The sequence below is a fragment of the Mesoplodon densirostris genome, chromosome X (genome assembly GCF_025265405.1).
Source record: "Mesoplodon densirostris isolate mMesDen1 chromosome X, mMesDen1 primary haplotype, whole genome shotgun sequence".
Taxonomy (NCBI): Eukaryota; Metazoa; Chordata; class Mammalia; order Artiodactyla; family Ziphiidae; genus Mesoplodon; species Mesoplodon densirostris.
In genome coordinates this window covers 97,801,678-97,817,763 of record NC_082681.1, presented here as the reverse complement: position 1 = coordinate 97,817,763, position 16,086 = coordinate 97,801,678, and the positions used below count along the sequence as shown (strand labels likewise).

General features: G+C 47.0%; 1 protein-coding gene across 1 annotated transcript in view; it reads right to left on the bottom strand.

Annotated features, from left to right (window-relative positions):
* Positions 1 to 1,298: 1,298 nt before the first annotated feature.
* The window catches only part of DIPK2B (divergent protein kinase domain 2B), a 47,553-nt gene continuing 32,765 nt past the window's right edge, over positions 1,299 to 16,086 (bottom strand). Inside the window, exons 3-5 of the mRNA XM_060087976.1 lie at positions 6,591 to 6,764; positions 2,855 to 3,143; positions 1,299 to 1,639 (exon numbers count right to left, since the gene is read on the bottom strand). Of these exons, the coding sequence (XP_059943959.1) occupies positions 1,299 to 1,639; positions 2,855 to 3,143; positions 6,591 to 6,764 (804 nt within the window). The remainder of the gene's footprint in view (positions 1,640 to 2,854; positions 3,144 to 6,590; positions 6,765 to 16,086) is intronic.

Genomic DNA, 16,086 nt, shown 5'->3' with positions numbered 1-16,086 from the left:
AAGGAAGCCCCACTAATGTTTGAGGGGCCCGGGCAGGAGTATACACGGAGACCCACATACCACGTGGCTAAACATTTTAAAGACATAAAGCAAACCGCTGAATAAAATCTATTCCGTTGGCTGACCTTGAAAAACTATTTTTAGAATGACCTGTAAGGCTAAGTTTGAATGAAAATTCTCAGACTACTTAGAGTCCTGCCCTGGAGGCCACGGTGTGGAGAGAGCTGGCCCTGGTCCCCGGCTGTGGCTACAATGAGAATCTTCTAACTCACAGACCTTGTGCTCCAGGGAGCGGAACTGGCTAAGTGCCCTGCGCTGTGCTTTGAAATCCATCTCTGCTGTTGGGCTGAGGCCACGCTTCCCACGGGCTGTTCCCTGCCACAGGAATATAAGGGCTCTCCATTCTTGCGAAGCTCCTCTGACGGCTGGCTTTGCCTCGAGGACACCCTGACGGTCTCGCTGAAGCTTCTTTCGGTTGCGCAGATGGCAGTCCGGGATGCCCCAACCTGATCTTCTTGCCCTCACTTGGGGGAGGGAGGGGTCAACCTACAGCCCGGCCTGATGGCTCTCCTCTTTTCCTCCCCCCGAGGCATCTTCCTTAATATTGATCCAATTCTTGCCCATTTAATCCTGTCTTGACACCTGGTTCTCCCAGGACCTGGACAAACACATTGGCCCCCAGCCCAGCCCTCTTCTCTTCTTACCCCTGGCTCCTTCCCACACCATGAAGTGCCTTCTGTCCATGTGTCCCCTTGTCCTGCAGTCTCCTCACCCTGTGGCCGTGCGGGGAGCGTAGCAGGAGGGCTAGGGCAGGGGTACAGTCTTCCCTCCGTGCCAGCCTTTTGACCTCCACGGCTCTGTCACATTTGCCCTGGCCGTGCATGCTTCTGGAACATTCTTTGTAACCAGCTGGGCTGGGGGGAGGGAGCACGTGTCCCTGGCCCTTCATATCTCTGTGTTTTTGCACTAACTCAAGAGTCTGGTGGAGAAGAGAGAAAAATGAGTCTCAAAGAGGTCGAGTGAGTGTCCACACCTGGTTCTTCCAATGCCCACCCTTAGGCTCTTCCACGATGACCCAGCCAGCGGGGGCAATCATGCCACCCGATGGCATGACTGCCCTCTGATGGTTGGCATGTTCCTTTCTCCCTGGGAAACAAAGGTTCCTTTCTCCCTGGGAAACAAAGGTACCTTTCTCCCAGTGTCTAAAAGGGAGCAGCTGCTTTCAACCGTGCAGCAAGCGAGCGGGCAGCGGAAGTTCCAAGGATGTGGTCCCTGGAGGCCAGCAAGGCTCCAGCCCCTCAGAACTTATCATTATACTTGCAGTCTGGGTAGCGGTAGGCAAATCTGGGGTCACAGGTTCTCAGGGGCCTCAAGATGTCCTTCAGCCGGCTGGCGGCTTGGAGGACCTCGGGGTCTGGCCGGGTTCCCTCCCCACAGCGAGCGAGCTCGGCGTCTATCTCCTCCTGCACCGGGGACGGGAACTTGGCCTGGAGAAGTGGGGGCAGCACCTGGCCACACACCAGCACCAGGCTCTGCTTCTCAGGGATAGTGTCGCAGGAGGGCAGCTCGGTCTGGCAGCCAGAGACCAGGCAGCTGAAGATGTCTTTATTCTCTCCTGCCCTGGAGGCCGCTTGGCTGCCTAAAAGAGACAAGGAAGACATCACACACCCTACAACCAGTTCTCCTTGCGGGGAGGCGTCACTAAGGAGAATTGCTGGGCAAAGTGGTTCAGACTCCTAGCATCTCCTGTTACCAGGATATTTAGGGCTCAGGGACACGATGGCACCCATTGAGACCCTGGGGGGAACTCTCTCGGCTACAATAAGGTGAGGCCTGGGACTTCTCTGGTGGTCCAGTGGTTAAGACTCTGCACTTCTACTGCAGGGGGCATGGATTTGATCCCTCATGGGGGAACTAAGAGCCTGCATGCCACGTGGCGTGCTCAAAAAATTAAAAAAAAAAAAAAAAGATGAGGCCTGGGGATGGAAAATGCACTTCTTCCTACCAGAACTTGGGCTTCTAATTGTAAGGCTCTCATGCATATCGTGATTCTCCCATTATTATGACTGAATTAGGGAACTCAGGAAATTCCTAGGGCCGGTTTCATGTGCCCTCTTTAAATACAAAGTCGGGAGAAAGAACAGGTAATCCAGAATATGCCTTCAATGGGTTGTAGTGGGACTGATATTCAGAGGTTCACATATCCCGAATATTCTGGAATCAGCCCCACTTCTTCTCATTTGATTCTTCTTAATAAAGGCAAATCAGGAAATGAGTAAGCGTGGTTTAATTGGTCTATCTTTGTAGGCCTTCTCATATAAACAAAATCATCAAAAACACTATTCACTCATATACCTCATTCGGTGCCATGCTTTTCAATTTGAAAACTATAAAAAGCAAAGGTGTCGAAATGGATTGCGAAATGTACCACTGAATCAGCCAGATAGTTCAGATAAAGCATCTGATGAGAAAGGCTCTGAGGGGGAGATGGATCCAGGGGCTTGTATGTGTGTGAGCAGGGTCAGGGCAGGTCCCCGCGCCACACAGACCCAATGGGACAACGGCAGTGCCCTCAGAGGGTGAAGCTGGGGCCATAGCACAGTGCAAATTTCCTCCACCTGCACTGACAAGGTCAAGTCCGGTTCCCCTTTGGAGCTGGAGCAGAGACTTAAAATGGGGATAGGGACTCTCTCCCGTCCCAAACTTGGGCTGCTCTCACAGTGACACAAGGAGACTGGCGAGGCCCGGTAGTGTGAGCCACACCCCATCCCCGGGCCCCGTCGTTACCCCTCCCTAGCGCCTGTCACCCTGGCTTCCCCTCTGACAGCTGCTCAGCCAGGCCCATGCTGGGTACCTTCCTGCCTGTCGATGACGCCCAGTGCGCTGGCATCCCGGATGAACAGATGCCCGTTGTTGAAGATGCCAAACATGTCCACATCCACGTGGGTGAAGTAGAAGAAGTAGTTCAAATCGTTGCTCCTCAGAGACTCCAGGACACCCAGGAGCTGGTAGGCCAGGTCGGCTGACTGGTCTGCGGGTGCACCATAGAATTCCTGCAGCGGGCTGGTGCTGGTGCTGACCAGAAATCTGCCGCAGGAGCCCAGGTACTTGGGCAGTGGCCATCCCTCGGCGCCCGGGAAGATCTGCCAAGCGAGAGGAGGAGGCATTAGAGGATTAGAGAGGAAAACCTCCTGAGACAGTTCCCTCCCTCTCTCTCTCTCCCCCACCCTCCCTCCCTCTTTCTCTCTCATTCTCTCTCTCTCTCTCCCCAAGAGCAGACAGAAAGATCAGCCTTACTCAGGTACCCAACGTCTCAAGACACGTCAGCAAAGCCTCCTTTAACCTTGTTTATACCTCTTGGAACATGGCAATACCTTGCTCCCCCCGTCCCTCCCCCACCACTTTTTTATTCCATTGTTGATGGAGGGATTCAGAAAAGGGAGATCTTCTTTCCATATTGTAGATTGCATTTCAACAAAGTTGCCCCAAGCGAGGTAAGAGAATGCCGATGTCCTTGCTACAATTTTAGAGGGTATTCAGGCTTCAGGGGAATGTGTTTATTTGAAGAGTTGTATAGTTGAAAAAATATGACTAGCATTTCAGATTTCACAGATATCACGGCTTAGGAAGAGGCTATGGGGGAAAAAAAAGAGGGTCAACTTAAGGCTGATTTAAAGAAAATATTAGAAAAAATAACAGTGCAGGCAGTAGGTTCTGAGATAGGGCAAAAATTATGAAGGTGACCCTTGGGTGACTCAAGTTTTGGGAACTGCTGCACTAGCCCTGGGTGTGGCCCTGGGCGAATCTGCCTGGTTGGGGTAATTACACACTCACAGAGACTCCCCAACTGACTGGAACGTTCTAACAGCCTAACACTGGTCTAGGGAAGCACACAGCTCTTCCCAGTTTCCTCTGTCTCCTTGTAAGAGCTCCAGGAGTTTTGGATTAACATATATACACTACTATATATAAAATAGATAACCAACAAGGACCTACTGTATAGCACAGGGAACTCTACTCAATATTTTGTAATAACCTATAAGGGAAAAGGATCTGAAAAGAATATATATATATATATATATATATATATATAAATATATACATAAAACTGAATCACTTTGCTGTATACTTGAAACTAACACAATGTTGTAAATTAACTATATCTCAATTAAAAAAAAAGAGTGGAGGGAATATCCTAGTTTTTTTTTTGACTATTTATTGAGGCAGCTATATCCAGAATGGTGTTTCTTTATGGGAGAAATGACAGAAACTATAAATATTAACACTTTTTTTCCCCTCATTTTCCTTCTTAAAAAAACAAAGTCATCCCCCTTTCTGATGATTTTCTGTGGCCTTCTGCCATTTTAACCCACTCGCCATGTTGTGAAGAACCTTTTCTTGTTCCCCCCCCCCCACCGCCCACTGGGGCCTCTCCACTGTGTGCCATGGAGAAAGGCCCCCGGCCCCCTGGCGATGTCTAAATGTGCGGCCACGAGTCATCCCTGGGTTGGGGGCAGATCGACGCCATGCTCTTCCTGGGCGAAGCTCAAGGTGGATGGAGACTCCCAGCCCAGACCTCTCAGGAGCCAGGGCTGGAAGTAGCCAGGTCACCTGCCTTGGCCACTAAGTGTAGGACAATCAGAGAAGAAGGCCTCTGAGTGTGCAGGACAACCAGCAATTCCTTCTTCTCCTCTAGGATTTCAAATGCCAACGTTAGTAGCAGCTTTTAGCAGGAAGAGTGTGGACCCTGAAGTCAGACAGCTCTGGGTTTGGGTTCCATTGCTGATACTGACTAAGGGACTGTGGCCAAGTCACTTCACAACTCTGAGCTCCACTTACCTCATCTGGAAGAGGGGACAATAATAATATTCCTGTGGGGTTGTCGAGTTGTGAGCATTAAATGAGATAATGATGTAAAACATTTAACACAGTGCCTGGCACATAGCTAGTGCTCAAGAAATGAGTTGTTATTATGTACTTAGCCATCATGCCTTTGGCCAATAATATATAGTTAATATATTATATATAAAAATAATATGGGGCTTCCCTGGTGGCGCAGTGGTTGAGAGTCCGCCTGCCGATGCAGGGGACGCGGGTTCGTGCCCCGGTCCGGGAGGATCCCACATGCCACGGAGCGGCTGGGCCCGTGAGCCATGGCTGCTGAGCCTGCATGTCCGGAGCCTGTGCTCCACAACGGGAGAGGCCACAACAGTGAGAGGCCCACGTACCCCCCCCCCAAAAAGTAATTATATATTATATAATATCTCATAAATAATTTCAATAATATAAATAATTAGAATTAAATATATTATAAATAATTAGAACAAAATAATATAGTATAAATAATATTAAAATAATAATTATATTATAAATAATTATATTATAAATAAACATCATATAATAACTAATATAATTATTAATTAGAATTATTAAGATTAACACAATACTATAAGTAATTAAAATATAATCTCGATATAATTATTATAGTTATTAAAGTCGATACAATATTATAAATAATTATAATATAATATAATTAATAACAATACGAATTATTATTAACTGTTGTGGGGCTTCCTCCTCCTCCACCCCCTCCTCTTCCTGCACCTTCTCCTCCGCCTCTTTCTCCTCCCTCTCTTCCTCTCCCGCCCCCTCTTATTTGTCTTCCTCCTTCTTCTCCTCCTCTCTCTTCCACCCTCCTTTTTCTGTTCCTCTCCCTCACTTCCTAGTTTCCTTTGTGCCCATTAAGTAAGCGTCCTGACTCTTGGGATTTGGGAGAAATGGGTGCGATGGGGCTCTGCAGGTTAGCTGACTTGTTAAGGGGCTGTCTCTACCACTGGACTGGAAGCTGCATGAAGGCAGGGGCCAGCGCGCCTGCCTCGTGGACCAGTGTTCCAGAGCATCCTTACCTATTTGACCATTCCCTTTTTGATGGACATTTAGGTTACTTCCATTTTTTTCTCCTTTCCAAGCACAGCAGCAGAGCACCTCTCCGGGTGGGTCATTCTTTGGTTATCTCCCCACCTCCTGAGCTTGCTCAACTCATATCGTACTGATCTTTTTTTTTTTTTTTTTTTTTTTTGTGCTACGCGGGCCTCTCACTGTTGTGGCCTCTCCCGTTGCAGAGCACAGCCTCCGGACGCGCAGGCTCAGCGGCCATGGCGCACGGGCCCAGCCGCTCCGTGGCATGTGGGATCCTCCCGGACCGGGGCACGAACCCGCGTCCCCTGCATCGGCAGGCGGACTCTCAACCACTACGCCACCAGGGAAGCCCCTCGTACTGATCTTTGAGACACCTGGTCAAAGTCACCCTCCTCCACAAAGCCCTTCCGGGCTGCCTCTGGCCGTGAAAGTGGCCATTCCCCGCCGCCCCTCCTCCCCAGCTCCCACACCTCTTTCCTCTGCAGCAACCACAGCACTTCCCCACTGCAGAAGCCAACACATATTTACTAAATGCCACAAAGGTACTAACGTGGGCTGGTGGCCCCAAGGTGTGCAGTGATGGCAGAGACAGCTCAACCCAGGGCCTGCTCCCTCGGAGCTGGAAGTGAACCCGCTCCCTGGACGGGCTTTCCGGGGGGGTCTCTGCATACCTGTAGGAGGATGGGATGGGCGTTGACAGCTAGCGTGTAGAGGAGACGCAGCTTGTCGCGGTCCGTGAAGTGGTCCATGAAGATGCTGCCAGCGTCGGCCACCTCCGCATAGCGCCGGACCACGCGATCCAGGAGTCGCTGTGACGGGCAGCGCAAGAGGGGGCTGGGCAGGCCCTGCAGCAGGTGGGAGAGATTCCGGGAGGAGGAAAGTGTGCTGAGTGCTCGTGGGCGCCTGCAGCACCGGCACGGGCAGGCCCTGCTATTGGGGGAGATTGTGGGGTTGCGGGGGACCAAGTAGGCCCTGAGGGGGTCGGGGGGGTTATGGAGCAAGTACCCCTGGGGGGCGTGGTGGGAGGGGCCTGAGCAGGCTATGTGAGGGGGGTCGGGAGTCGAGAAGGGACCCAGCAGTCCTGGGGTCAGTGTAGGCGGGCACTGGGCAGGCGGTGCATCCCTAGCAAGCAGCTGGAGCCTTGGAGACCCTGTGTGTCTCCACCCGCATTTTGCAACTGAGGAACTGGAAGTCTGCAGAGTGTAGGTAAGTGTTGGAAGGGCTGGATTCAGGATTTGAACCTGATATGAACTGCATGTTTGCCCTCCCCCCACCCCACCACATTCATATGTTGAAACCCTAGTCCCCAATGTTATGGTATTAGGAGGTGGGGCCTTTGGGAGGTCACTTGGTCATGAGAGATTAAGTGAGTTCCCCAAGTCACACATACCTAGTATTTGTACTAAAACAGTACACCAGGTGAGAAGTAGGTAGGTGGAGCCAGGCAGGATCTGCATCCTTATCTTTACAGGGGTTGTAACCCTGTAGCTGGGTGAGCTCAGAGCACTCATTCATTCATTCACCCACCAACGTTTGCAAGGAGTCTACCAAGGACCAGACTGTATTTGAGGCACTGCAGATGCAAAGGGGACCACAATCGACACTGCCCTCCCAGGCCTGTTGGGAGGGGGCGACCATCAAATGCCCAGCAGTTATGGCGTGGTGCAGAGGGAGCTATGACTGGTGTGAAGTCAGGGAGATATGGGAGCCCACAGGATCAGGGCCACACCAGAACTTTTGGAGGCACTGGCACCTCCAAAATGCTTTGCCTTCATGGGCGCCTTCCTCCATAAAAAAATATTAAAAATGATATTTTACAACTGCATTGGTACAAAGACAAATACCTTAATATTATATATTCAAACATGTTCTTGGATCTAAAAGATCGATTTTTTCTTCTGATTTTAAAAGAAATCAAAACATATTTGTGGGCCCCTCAAAGGCTTCTTGGAAGACAGTGCAGTCTAAGCGGAGGCCTGAAGCAAGGGTAAAGTTAGCGTGCAAAGAGGGTGGGAGGGTATCTGTGCAGAGGGAACAAGCTGTACAAAAACCTTAGTGACGCATATGACTGCCCAGAATAAAGATTCCATTCTCAGCTTCCTTTGCAGCTAGGTGTGGTAATGTGACTAAGTGCTGGTCAATGAGATACAAGTACAAATTTCTGAGAAAGGTCCTTAAAGGGAGCGGGTGTATCCTTCTTTACTCCTTCTTCCTTCCTGACTGGAATGTGGAAGTGATGGCTGGTGCTTGGGCAGCCATCTTGGACCAGGGCATGCTAAGTGTTGTGGAGCAGAAAAATGAAAGTGGCCTGGATCCCTGACAATCACAGAGCTACTATATCAGCCCTGGACAGCTATGTATCAGTTTTTTTTATGTAAAAGAAAAGTATATTTTGATCTTGTTTAAGCCACTGTTACTTGGATTTTTGGCACATGCAGCTGAACCTAATCCTAAATATCACAGAAGAAAAAAATGGAGACAGGAAGATCAGTTAAGAAGATGCCAGGGTCCAGGTGTGAGATGAGAGAATGAAAAGATTTCAGGGTAGTAGGATCTATAAGTCTTGGTGATCGGCTGAATGGGGGAGGGGGGCCAAGGAAAAAGGAGGTGTCAGAGCTAATACCCAACATGATGGTGGACACCAGAGGTATCATTTGTGGAGGTGATTTTAAAACATGTTCACAAACTCTTTGACACTCCTCCCATTGAGGGTGGAGTCTAATTCCCCTCCCCTAGAGTATGGACTGGCTTTGGTGACTCTAGTGACTGGAATGCTTATGGGAGTGATGCTGTATGACTTCTGAGACTTGGCCATGAAAGGAGATACAGCTTCTACTTGGCTCTCTCTTGTACCCAGCCACCATGCTGTAAAGAAACCCAGGCTACACGGAGAGAAAGCAAGAGCCTTAGCTCTCACCCAGCTGAGTGCCTAGTTGACAGCCAACCTCCAACTTGCCAGACACATGACTCAGCCATTTTGGGAATGCGTCCTCCACTGCTGTATTGAACCACCCCAGCTGATGCCAGGTGGAGCCTCGTGAGCCTTCCTACCAAGCCCTGCCCAAATTGAATATTTGTGAGCAAAACTGATGATTCCTGTTGTTTTAAGCCCCTGGTTTTGAAGTGGTTTGTTATTCAGCAATAAATAACTGGTGTATTTGCTGAGAAGGTTCTAGGCCATCTCTAGAACTATAGCCAGAAGAGGCTCTAAACCCATCTTGTACCCCAATCTCCCTTTATGGTGGAGGCAACTGCTTCCCAAGGTCCCACTCACAGAGTGGGGCTGCATCTACTCCTGTTTGGTTTGTGCTGGCCAAGTGCAAGCCCACAGTGATATTGGCCAATGGCAAACAGAATTAGGAAACCAAACATTTCCAATAAAATAATGATTCATTATTTTATTGGAAATACACACTTTCTGGGGATTGCCCATTGCTTTGGAGTTTCCAAATCACTACTCCCTTCTGTATACATAGGCAACAGGGCTAACTCACCATCTTCCAATGAAAGGCAAAAGGAAAACCAAACACTGGCCTTCTGTTGCCCCTCCCCCTCTCATGCCCGGTTTCCTCATCCTTGCATTTCCTGTCTGGTGCCATCCCTAGGGAACCAGCCAGTGGGTCAAGGTGTTCACAGTGTGGTGTAAGTGACCGGGCTTTTGCTCTGCTGCACTGTCCCCTCACAGGGGTCTTCAGTGCACGGTGGTAGTGAGAGCGATTGTCACGTTTCTCCACCTCAATCTCTAATAGTTTATAAAACAGTCCATGAAATTTAATGGGTACATCATTGTGATGGTCAGTTTTATGTGTCAACTTGGCTAGGCTATGGTGCCCAGTTGTTCAATCAAACACTAATCTAGGTCTTGCTGTGAAGGTATTTTGTAGAGATGGTTAACTTCTACAGTCAGTTGACTTAGTAAAGGAGATTATCTTTGATAATGTGGATGGGCCCGATCCAAGAAGTTGAAAGGCCTTAAGAGCAAAACTAAGGTTTCCCTGAGGAGGAAGAAATTCCACCTGTGGACTATAATATCAGGTCCTGCACAAGGTTCTCCAGCCTGCTGGCCTGTCCTATGGATTTTGGACTTGTCAGTCCCCCAATCTCATAAGCCAATTCCTTGAAATAAATCTGTTATATATATATATATATATACACATATATGTATCATATAATATTATGTTATATATAATTATATTATATTGCATATTATTATTTTATATAAAATTTATTATATTAACATTTGTACTACATGTATTAACATTGGTTAATAAATTATTAATACTGTATATTTTGTGTAATATATTATCATAATACAATATGTACATTGCATATATATAATACATACACGCACATACACTGGTGCCAACGGAAAAGCACTTGTTCTGTGCGGAAACAACAGCAACTGAGATGGAAATCTAGATTTGCTTTCACTTTTGAAGCTTCTAGTGAAATCTGAGTACACGAGAAGTACCTTCCCCAATGAGCTGTTTGACCTTCGGTTGGCTTTTATTCACATCCTGTCATGTGTTTGCTCAAAAAAATCACCAGCCATCAGCGGTGTCCCCATTTAAAGGGCTCTTACTGGAACAGAAGCGTGAAAGTTAAATTGTCTAGACAAATGATTCTGTGACTCTGATGGAGAGAGTTGTGCTTGTTGTTCCTCCCTAGAAGCCAGAGAGAGATAAGAGGGTTCAAGAGAGCAGGAGGGGGCCTTCCTCAGAGCAGACCACAACTTAGAAGTCATGTGCATCTTCTACCCAGAATTGGCCTAGTCCTTTTCAAGTTCCATGCCATGGGTGAGGTCTACCCAGCTTGAGGGTCCCGTTGGAAGTGGAAGATGGCAGCAGGGGGACAACATCTCGGCTGGGGTTTGATCGCCTGCCATCACAGAACGTGGGGCACACGCAGCCCATTCCCAGTGGTCCTGTGTGTCAGTGAATTCCGGAGGGTGACAAGGGAGCTGCATGTGGAGGGCTGATGCAGAAGCCTCTGTGGTGATCACTATTTGAAACCATGGTTGGCAGGACACAGTTGGGGAAAGGAAGTAACATTTTCTGGAAGTTCTAAGTATCAGGCCATATGTCAGGCCTTTCACAGACATTATCCCGGCATACACAGGGACTTTTAGCTTTTAGTTTTCTCTTGCCTTGTGACTCTCCTGGAAATTTAAAGTGATTGATTTTAAAAAAGCTTAAACAGTTTGTGGAAAATGCAGTGACATTAAATTTCACAGCTCGTGCTGGCCAATGCAAATGGTAGACTGCATTATCAAGTGATCTAGTAAAATGCTCCCATTTTCCAGATGAGAATACTAAGGTAGGGACCAGGAAAGGGAGGTGACTTGTTAAAGATCGTGCTGCTTATTGGTGCACATTATCCTCAAGTTCATTTCCCATATTAATGATCCCACTTGGTTCTGGATGACTTTTAGCTGTTTCTGCAAAGCAAATGCTACTCGAAAGGCAAACATTTATGAAGCAACCTAAATGTCCATCAACAGATGAATGGATAAAGAAGTGGTGTGTATACACACACACACACACACACACACACACACACACACACACTCTGGATCACTACTCAGCCATAAAAAAGAAAGAAATTTTGCCATTTGCAGCAACATGGATGAATCTGGAGGGCATTATGCTAAGTGAAATAAGTCAAACAGAGAAAGACAAATATTATATGATTTATCACTTATATGTGGAATTTAAAAAACACAACCAACTAGTGGATATAACAAAAAAGAAGGAGACCCACAGATATAGAGACAAACTAGCAGTTACCAGTGGGGAGAAGGAAGGAGGGAGGGGCAATATAGGGGTAGGGGATTAAGAGGTACAAACTATTAGGTATAAAATAAGCTACAAGTGTACATTGCACACCACAGAGAATATAGCCTATATTATTTAAGAAAAGCAAAGCAAAGATTTACCACCACTGAATACACTTTTTCTGATGAAAAAAAAATGTGTAGAAGAAAGGACACTAACAGCTCTTAGAAAGAGAAATCTAAGACAAGAAGTCGGCTTTCCTTTAAGATTGGAAGCCAGCAAGCTGAGGTCACAGTGCTAACTGAAGGCACGGTTTGATTCAGGAATCTGAGCTTCTTTCCAAGGACATATCCAACTAATGAAGAGCTTCATGCTGAAATGAGAATTAATTTTCACTTCTCAGATAGAATCTGTTCTTTTGTTCTAAGGCTTTAAAGAGCATAAAAATTAGGCAACTAAAAATTATGTTTGCAAATTATGGCACACGTCTAAAGATAGCAGATGTGCTAACTCCAGTCACTTTATTCCCCTCCTCACCCTTTCCAAGGGCTACCACCATCTTCCCCATCAATGGATCAGGACACAGGCGGTGCCCACACGGACTGTAGAGAATGGTGAGCCCATATACTTTTTTCCATGCACCAAGAGGATAGACGTTTCCAAAGTTGGCCATCGTGGGCGTGTTCGTTGTGAGATATTCAAATACTATGGAACTGTACAGTGTGAAAGTAAACAAAAAAGTTCATGTTGCTGCCCACAGAGGCCACCCTTGTTCTATGTGGGGATGTACGAATACACACATGTAGTGATGCCAGAAGAAAAAAAAAGATTGGAAGTTAGCTTTTCCACTAAGAAGGTTGCCCTGGCCAGCTCAATTTGGAAAGCTGAGGGAAATCTTGAACACATGAGTTTTTACTTTTAGTGAATTTCCGTGTATCAAGCTCTCCTGGCACCCAGGGAGAAGAGAAAGTTCTAGTGCTAATAAACCTGTGAGTTGTCTTTCTGGTTGCACACCTCAACACTTTTCACATGATTTAGCTGTTAAATATGCTTGTGAAGCAGGGTTTAGGTTAATTATGATTCCTAGTTAATCAATGTGTCCAGAGTTTAGGTTAATTATGTGCCCTAGTTAATCAATGTGTCCTCATTAGAACAATGACGATTCAATAACTGTATCAGTTGTGGATAATTAACCCAAAAGTTCCCAAATATTTCTTCAAGCTGCATTGTATTCAAAACCATGAAAATCCCTGTTTGGTTTATGTTATTAAGAGAAACAGCTCACGGTTCTTTTCCAACTTCAGTAGATGGATTTTTTTCCCCCTCTTTTATTAAAGTTCTTTCTGATTTTTTTCTTTTTATTAATCTGAAGCCCAGACTCAATGTGGTTTGTTAACTTTTCATCCTACAAATGCTGGTCACCACAGTGATTATTTTGGAGAAAACCTCTGGATGATTTTCAAAGTTCAGACATCCAAAAATGTCCTCATAAATCTCAGTCTTTTATGTTACTTTATGACGCAGCTCATCTCAGCCGCTGTTACGAGGTACCGTAAGATATTGTAGCCTTATGACAGGCCCCTTGCCCCACTGGGAAGTTTCTCTCTGGTACCGTTCGCCTCGGCTGTGCAATTTAGGTTCCCTGCAACTTAGTCGCTGATGGAAAGTTAGTCACAAAGGGTAGAAGCAGGAACAGGAAGTCAGCCAAGAGTGGGTCCAGAATTTGGAGTTTGCCTTGGATCATCTCAGAGTGGATAACATACCCTGCAGCGTTAACTAGATGTTAAAACAACATAGCACAGGGAGATCCGCTCAGTGCTTTGTGACCACCTAGAGGGGTGGGATAGGGAGGGTGGATGGGAGACGCAAGAGGGAAGAGATATGGGGACATATGTATATGTATAACTGATTCACTTTGCTATAAAGCAGAAACTAACACACCATTGTAAAGCAATTATACTCCAATAAAGATGTAAAAAAACCCCCCAAAAAACCCAACATTAAATTAAAAACTAAACAGACTTGGTTGGGCGGGGTGAGGGATATAAAATGTTTCCCTCGCACTGGAAGGCCTGTCTCTGACAGAGCTCCCATTTTCACATGAAACAGAGCCTCTAGCTCTGTGACATCCTTTCTTTGGGTGGGGTTTCTCTTTGTTTAGATTCTTGATACTCCGCAGAGTTTCTGGGTTGAGCCCTGATAGAATGTTTGAGAAGTTCTGTTTAAATCGATGGGGAGGTCTCCCAGGAGAGGAGTAATGAAGATCCCCCCTGAACGGGCGGAGTTATGTGGTTTCTCCTCTCTCCTGCCTCTACCAGTGCCTCCTGGTAGATCTTCTTCACGCCTAACCTCTCCAGGCTACTGCCTGCCTCCATTCCATCTTGGAATCCATTGGCTTGGGGTGAGGTCTTTGCCTGGATAGGTGGGCAGCCTTCACCCCCCCCACTGCAAAGGAGAAAAATTGGATTCAGTTCCAACTTCGAGAGGCAGTGTGACAAAGTAGTTACAAGCCTGTCCTTTAGAGGCAAGCTACCTGGGTTCAAATCCCAGCTCTGTCACTTAACAACAGCCTGACCAGGGGCAAGCTCTTCAATTGATCTGTGCCTTAGTTTCCTCGTGTGTAACTGAGGGATAATAACTAAGGGGACTCTGTGACTTATTTTCTAAACCTGGATAGTTTTGAGAGTGAAAGGGATGATATTAATAATTAAATCGGGACAGCTGGCATATGTTGGAACTGTCTCAAGCAAACCTGAATGTATGGTTACCCTAATAATTGTGGTACTCACCTCATCAGGGTGTTGGGAGGGTCAAATCTGCGGGAAAAGTGTCTGGTACATTGTTGGGGAGGCTAGTAAAGTAGTCTTATTCAGGCTTCAGAGGTGGCGCTAGGCCTCTCTCTGACGGGACAATGGCGCTAAAGCTGGCTGCACGCCAAACTGCTGAGCTACGCCCAGGCCAGCAGGGGTGGCGCCGGCACACACTGTAAACCATTAGATAAGACAGGGAGTAAGTCATGGGACTTCTTGCACCTTGAGGGCCTGGCCAGCCCCCAGGGATCAAGAACATTCCAAGACTTACGAGTTAAGACCAAGGCATTTATGACAACAACCAGAGCTACCAACTTGCACGTAGGCTGATTGTTATCAGCCTGCGGCCTGGTGCTAAAAGCTGGGTTCCTTCAGTGACAAACGGAAGTCTCACCCGTGGGGTGGACGCACCACTGGGGACCTTCCCAACTGTGGCTCCAGATTGCTGTTCAAGGCACTTCCCAGCGCTTCTTGGATCTGGATGTAGGTGCTTCCCCAATTCGGTGATGTATAAACCTCTGTCTTTACTATTCTTTCTTAGTTAGTTCTACTATTCTTTTCTTAATTAGCATACTGTAATCTTTGTTAATTCAATAAACTCTCTCTAAATTCTTGTTTAACTGAGTGTAGAGTGATTATTTTGCCAGCGAATCCTACGAACCTTGAAACCTAAAGTAAGGCTTTCGGCAAAATATACATGGGAAGGGCTCTATGAGTATTTGCTATTATTTGACCCAAAGATAGCACCTTTCCCATTTTCCCAGTTCTGTAAGTGACCTTACCATTCTCCCAGTCTTCCAGGTTAGAATACCTGGAGCTATTCTCAACTTCCTTATCTTAATGCTGATCTCTCTCGTCTTTGATTCCCTGTGTCAAGTTGTGCTGTCATCATTGTGATCTCTAGCATTGTGTTGTATCCATTTGTGTCATCAGTCACCTCTCCCCCAGCTTGTGCTCCCCCTGGGCTTAGCTGGCCTGGAGATGTGCCTTTAGGCAAGTCCCTTTCCCTTTCTGAGGCCGTTTCCTTATCTCTCACGTGGGCATTATGGTAGATGGTTGGTTTACACCAGGTTCGTAACTCGGTTGCCTGGCTCTAGCTGGCTCTCTGGACATTGTAGGTACCTGATACTACTTTCCTGGATGCATGATAAACATCTCACTGTGCTTTACACACTGTGGAGTGCTTTGTGAACACAGGTAGTGTTGTCAGTTCCAAGGGTCAATGGGGGTCAACGGTAAAATGCCCCCTCCCCAAATTTCACAATAAAATGGATCTCTGAGTAGGAAACAAGGTTGCCTTTGGAGGGTCAAACAAATGTACTCCACATCGTGACTATGTTGACCCAGGACTGTCTTTAAATTTGGAAAAAACAGTTGGGAACCCCAGGAAACTCTAGTCAGGGAGCTCAGTAACTTCAGAGAGAAGGGTTGGGGAATGAGTGTTATCATCTTGTCCCCTATTTGGAGTGGCCAAGTAGACATAAGGGTTGGTAAGATTGAGCACCCAGACAGGAAAATCCGAGGGTCAGGAGTTGGCTTTGGGGTCTGGGGAAAAGGGCACCCAGCCCGTGGTCTCCAGCAGC